Source organism: Strix uralensis, chromosome 4 (genome assembly GCF_047716275.1).
Source record: "Strix uralensis isolate ZFMK-TIS-50842 chromosome 4, bStrUra1, whole genome shotgun sequence".
Classification (NCBI taxonomy): Eukaryota; Metazoa; Chordata; class Aves; order Strigiformes; family Strigidae; genus Strix; species Strix uralensis.
The window spans coordinates 45514970-45520969 of NC_133975.1; the positions used below are offsets into that span (position 1 = coordinate 45514970).

The window sequence follows — 6000 nt, forward strand, 5'->3', positions numbered from 1 at the left end:
TTTATGCTACTGATGCTTGAAATTGTCTCTTACAGCTAGACTCTTTTCGAGCCCTCAGCTAGTAGTTGATTCTGTAACTTCTCTGGCCAGTTCCCATGGTAAACTGCATGCAATTGCTGGAGTCAGTTCTTTTTGTGATACAGTGAAGCTTTATTTTTGTCTGAATGTTAAATTAATCCATGTTAGGCCCTTTTATGATTGCTACTTTAAGGTATATGGTAAGTGTTTGTTTTCTGACAGGCTCATAGTTAGCCCAGCTTAACTGTCCACTCAGTAATACAATCTCTCTTGGCCTTGTCTTTGGGGTCATAGGATGACAAAGTGTGATCTGTATGCTGCAAAGCTAAAAGGAGCAGGTAACTGTGATTTCTCTGTGAGCTGGCTATTATGGAATGTTACATGGAAATTAGCTAGAAATAGAAGGTACCTGTTGTTTGTTATTTCTGCTCTAGTGAAGGATGGTGTATTGAAGTCCTTAGAAAAAGCAGGATTTGGTGAAACATTTTACTCCATGGTATATATTATCTTGTATTCTTTGTGGCTTTTTCTGAGTAAAAATGTAATCCAGGTATGTAGACGAGGAGATAGTTGTATTCAGAAGTAATTTTTATGTGGCTTTTTTAGCACTGTTTTAGTGCAGTGTTTTTGAGATCCATGCTCTGTATATACTATAGAAATATATCAGTAAGCAGCAAAACCCTTCCTTTCAGAATTGGGAAGGGGAGAGTGGGAACAAACCCTACCCCTGTAAGTCATATGAGCAAGCTGTTTTTCAGGGAACTAATTATGCTGACAGATTTCTTTCCTGTCACTAATGACTTCCTCATCCTAAATGTAAGCTAGGATTTGAAAGGTAGCAAAACTTTGTGTAACAGGAACAGAACGTTTCAGTGATACTGAATATATTGTAAGTGACATCATTCTCCGAAGTTGAATATTCCTTTGGAATAACATTGCTATTGGAAGTTTAACGGGAACAATGTTATTAAATATAAATGTAGACTAGAGATATTTTTAATGTAGTTTGACTGTGCTAAGTGTTGGTCACCAAGTTAATTTTAATTTGTTTTAAAAATCCATATTTTAATTTATCTAGTCTGCAGTTTGCCTTTTGAAAGCTTTTTCTTGGCAATAACTAGCCATCGCCCTCAGAGATTCCCAATTTTTTTCTTACTAACATCTAGGCAATCAAAAATTTGTGTTCAGGAAAATTAGAAGGAATAACTGAGTATTGTATAACTGCCTTATGAGAAATTTGTGAAGTGTTAAGTTTTTGACTGTGAGAAGCCAGCTGAACACGATAGCTCTTTGAATGCAAAATAGGAAAGTGCAGCTTTAAGATTCTTCTAAGCTGACTGCAGGATGGATTGTTTCCTAAATAATGAATTATTGCTAGAACTAAAGTTCTCTGCAGTCTTTATATGGCTTCGTTCTCTTTTTTTTTTTTAACCAGGCCTTGGATTTCAGTGATGATGAAAAAGAAAGAGAGGCAAAACAGAAGAAAAAGAAGCCTCAAAGTCAAGGAAGGAAGAAACTCAAATCAGAAACAAATGTATCAAGTGAGTGAATGTTATGGGAGAATGCTTTTATCTGTTAAACAGAGTTTGACATACACAATGTTATCTGTCTTAATGATTGAGCTTTCATACAGTTAATCAGTATTTCTGTGTTTTACAAAGTTATATTTGTGAATTTGTTGCTATGTTCCTTATTTTTTTTTAAAAGGAAAATGAAGGTGTTTTCCATTAAACTGTGGAAAGGAAGTAGTATAGGAACAGGACACTTGTCAGAGGAGATTCAAAGGCTCTTACAACAGTGTCAGCTGACACACAGTGAGGATATAGAACAGATGCCACCTTTTGGAATTTAGAGCTTGCTTATTGCAGGGGTTATTGAGGCCCAAGTTCAGCTTAAGCCTTTGAGTGCAGGGAGAAGATAGAGGAAGGCCATATGCAATTTTTGGAAACCCATTTTTTTGACAATCAGAGAGAAGACACAAGTCTTGGTTGGATAGGGCATTTATTCCTTTGTCTGAAAAGGAAGCTCTTCCTCACCCATGGCATATAAATACTCCTTTAACTGTTACTTGTGTAGCCCACTGAGAACCTCTCTGTTTGGCTAACATAGTCATTAGATAAACAAACCTATAGTAGTTTAATAAACTATGTATAGTTTTTCATAGTATACATAGTGCCTTCACCTTCCTTTCTCCTACTGTTGACAGATCTGTTCCAGGTGTGTGCTTGCAGCCGTGCTCTGTTTGCAGTAACCAGATTTTCCTATCTGCCTTCTCTCATGCCTCTCTACTGACAAATCATTTTGCTTTTTGGTTGAATAATTTAAAAAGCTGTATACCGCTCTGTCGCCGTAGAGACGGACACGACAAACATCAGATTGTGTGAAATGACCAAAATGGCTGCAAAAGCACCTTTATTGTTCTAACAAGCCTTTTTATAACCTTCTTCAAAGTAGGTGTTCATACAGGATTGGTTTACTTCAGTAACTAACAGTTCATGATTGGGTGATAGTTTCTTGCCTGAATTGTCAGGACAGTTCTTCTTATCTTAGTTCTCTAATCTTGTTTCCATGGCACTTCTGGGGACTTTCTGGCCTCTCATGGATACGCTGGAATCTCGTCAAGGTTAAATTCTTCTTCAGTTAGACTAGAGGCAGACCCGCTGCCTCCCCTGCTGTAGTGTAATGCAGTGTTGATTTATCTTCAATTTTAAAATGTGTTGCTTTTAAATCTTGTTTTAAACCAAAGCTTCCAAAATACTCACAGTTTGAGTGTTCCTGTGATTCGTTAATACAAATGAAAATGCCTGGAGGGAAAGAACGTGACATTTTTTTCTTAATGACTGAATTTGCAACCTTCAGGATCATCCTTTCTATACTACTGTAATAAATCAAGATGAATTACTAAACAGTAGACTTGCCAGTATTATTGTGTTGTTTATGTTTTATTTGCGGTATTATTTGTGATAAGATTAGTTTGCAAATTTCCTTGACTTCAGCTTGAAGGATTTGTGAGGACTAAACTTAATTTTTCCAAAAGAATACTAAAACTGTGTGTGTCTGATTGTATTTTGGTTGTTTGTTTGGTTGTTTTTTTTTTTTTTTTAAGGTGAGAATAAGGGACTTCATCAGTCAATGCAACAGCCTGCTTCAAGTTATTCAAGGGGATACCGTGGCAGAGGGTTCTCCAGGGATCCATTTCCTCCTCCATCAGGCCCTCCAGGTTTTTTGAGACCGCAAGTAAGACCGCCACAGCTATACTCTTCAGAGAACAGAATACATCAGGAATCTCCGGTGTTTCCACAACCTCATAGAAAAGAAAATCCAATGATGCAACAGTATTCCTTTCCTCCTCCAGTTTTTGGTTCTGTTAATGACGTGCATCAATTCCACCTTCCACCTTCAAATATGAATATGATTTGGACAGGCCCGAACATGTACAACTCATCATACCCATTTTTGCTGCCACCGCCGCCACCTCCTCCACCTCCTCCAGATAGCCATCCTTCTCAGTTTAGGCCTTACTAAGTTTCTATAAATGTGCATACAGAGCATTGCAGTGTAAAGGGAGGAAGAACAGACTGCTGAGACTGTATCCCCTTATTTTGGAGATGCTTAATTTTTCTGCAACAGTAGAACAAATACAGAGTTTGATGCTTTGTGGGACATCCATAGAAAACTTTTTTTCTATATATGTTTTCTGTTTCAAAAAAGAAAGCTATATGAGAAAAATAACTCAATATTAAATGATGATTTATTTTTATTATACCTATTAGTTTGGGATGATAAATAAAAACTTTTTGGAGACTGGTATGTAGTGGTGGAAATCTATTTTGTATTAAATTTAAGAGTTTATGTAACTACTGTCTAATAGTGATGAGGGTATGTCATGTATATAGTATTTTAATACTTTTAGAGTGGTTGTATATTGCTATGATAAACAATTTTCCTCAATTTCTGCAAATTTTGAAACCTACTTGCATGGAAAGATATGACATCTAGATTTTAAGCTAGGTTTGCCAATATTTGTATAAGGTATAAAGTCCTGTTAATCCAACTTCTAGTATTTTGTTAATTTCGTATTAACTAAAAGACTGGAGCTGGATGGTCTTTTTTTAAATAACTGGAATAGGTAGACCAGAATTTGGACCAGCAGCTGAATTAGTCTGTCAGATTTAGTGTCCTACAATAGCTATAGAAGATCAACTTATCAATTAGATGTTTTTAATTTCAGACTTCTGAAGTTTCCTGTAATATACTTAAGTAAAAATCATGTTCTCTGATATATCTAAAACTACTATTTTATAGGTGTGCAACTGAGAAGATTGTATAGATCTCAGATTTTATGGCAAACGTACTGTGGAGTGGTAACAAACTTGTTTCAGAACAATAACATTCCAGACAGTAATGTTTAACTGTTCCTGCAGATTTTTTTTTTTTTTTAGTAAAAAAAATGTCCAATTGTAGACTGTTGCAAATGCTTATGTTTTTGGGGAAAGGAGAAGGGCTATCTAAGCTATTACCATTGCTAGTGATAGGTCACAATGTGAGTAAACTCACTGCAGCCTCCTGACTGAGTCTTAGCAGATTTGGTTTGTCTGAGCTTCCCTTGACTGACCTGCAGCTTTCTTTTTACTTGGCTTAGCTGTAACAACAATTTGTTAAATGACCAGGTGGGTATGATTAATTTGTTTTACTTGTAATTTTTTTTACGGTATACACATAGGTTTTTACACAGATGGCAGTGAAAAGTAGTTATTCTGTGTAGCATGCAGTATGTATGGCTTTAATGGAATAAGATAGTGTAGAGGAATAGAGACCTGACATGATAACGGAAGCCTGAAGTGGCAGCACAGAGTGCAGGGTAGAGGAGTACCTGGGATGTCAGGTCTCTGTGGGGCAGGGCTGGCACGGGAAACCTCTGGGTTGCAAACTGCTCCCCATTGGTCAGTTGAGGAAATGCAATCCTGGCTGCAAACGAAACTTGTTTTGAATATAGGGAGAGAAAATGTGTGCAACACATGTAAAATGCACCATATATAGTAAAATCAGATGTAATTGTGAACATGCAGTCAGGTGAAGAAAGAGCAAGATGTTACAAGCGTGTTATCAAACATAAAAGTGATCCCAAGTCAATTATAGATTAAGGAGGAAGAAACCGCCAGTGTCATACTCGGGCTTGGGATGCTGATGACTTGCTGTATGTCCCTGGCACAAACCCACGCCATCAGCCTCGAGATCCTACGGGTTGGTTGAAGGGTAAGCGTAACACCAGGAAAAGGAGTGAGGTACTAGGAAGTGTATGTACAACAATTTTAACTGTTACTACTATTGAGACCTTTTTTTATGTATAGTAATGTTCACTTTTTTTCTGCAATAATTGGATCTGGACTAATAATAATTCTTTGATTAGTCTGTTAAGATTTCAGTTATACTAAGGTGTATCCTCTCTTGCCACAACAACATTTTTTTTGTAACAAAAGCCAATATAAAGTTAGGTTACAGAATGTAGTTTGACAGAAATTTATTCTGGTCTGAGCCATTTTATTAATGTTTGGTAGTTAACTGCAGTACTGGTTTTGTATGTTCTTGCTTGTTTTTTATGTTGAAACAAATTTTGCAGGTGTTCTGCATTTAGTGAGTATAGGTCACACTTGCAGAACTTTGCTTGGAATCGACTTTAGTTCTTCATTATAAAATTACTCGAGAGCTAGGTATTATTACTGAGTTTGAAATATATGGAGGATTGATTTCCTTGCCCAAAATAGTGTGTTGCACGCAATGTCCCTTACACTGAAGAATAAGCATTGCAATAGATTGTTAGAGTAGCACCATGTTAATTTGAAAATAGAGCTAATGTAACACTTTTTTTTTTTTTAGTAAAGATCTTGTATGTAATCATTGATTATTAAGTTTCCTCATATAGCTGTTTGTAGTCAGTAGCATTTCACAGATACTATCAGACCCTTGTTCAGTGTGCTGGAT

The 6000-nt window shown here is 36.4% G+C and overlaps 1 protein-coding gene across 2 annotated transcripts in view; it reads left to right on the plus strand.

Annotated features, from left to right (window-relative positions):
• NAF1 (nuclear assembly factor 1 ribonucleoprotein) overlaps nucleotides 1–3828 on the plus strand; it is a 28336-nt gene extending 24508 nt beyond the window's left edge. Inside the window, exons 7-8 of one of the 2 annotated variants that reach the window (XM_074866561.1) lie at nucleotides 1454–1559; nucleotides 3125–3828. In XM_074866561.1, the coding sequence (XP_074722662.1) occupies nucleotides 1454–1559; nucleotides 3125–3543 (525 nt within the window). In that variant the 3' untranslated portion in view covers nucleotides 3544–3828. The remainder of the gene's footprint in view (nucleotides 1–1453; nucleotides 1560–3124) is intronic. The other variant, XM_074866562.1, reaches the window with a different exon arrangement.
• The last annotated feature ends 2172 nt before the right edge of the window (nucleotides 3829–6000 follow it).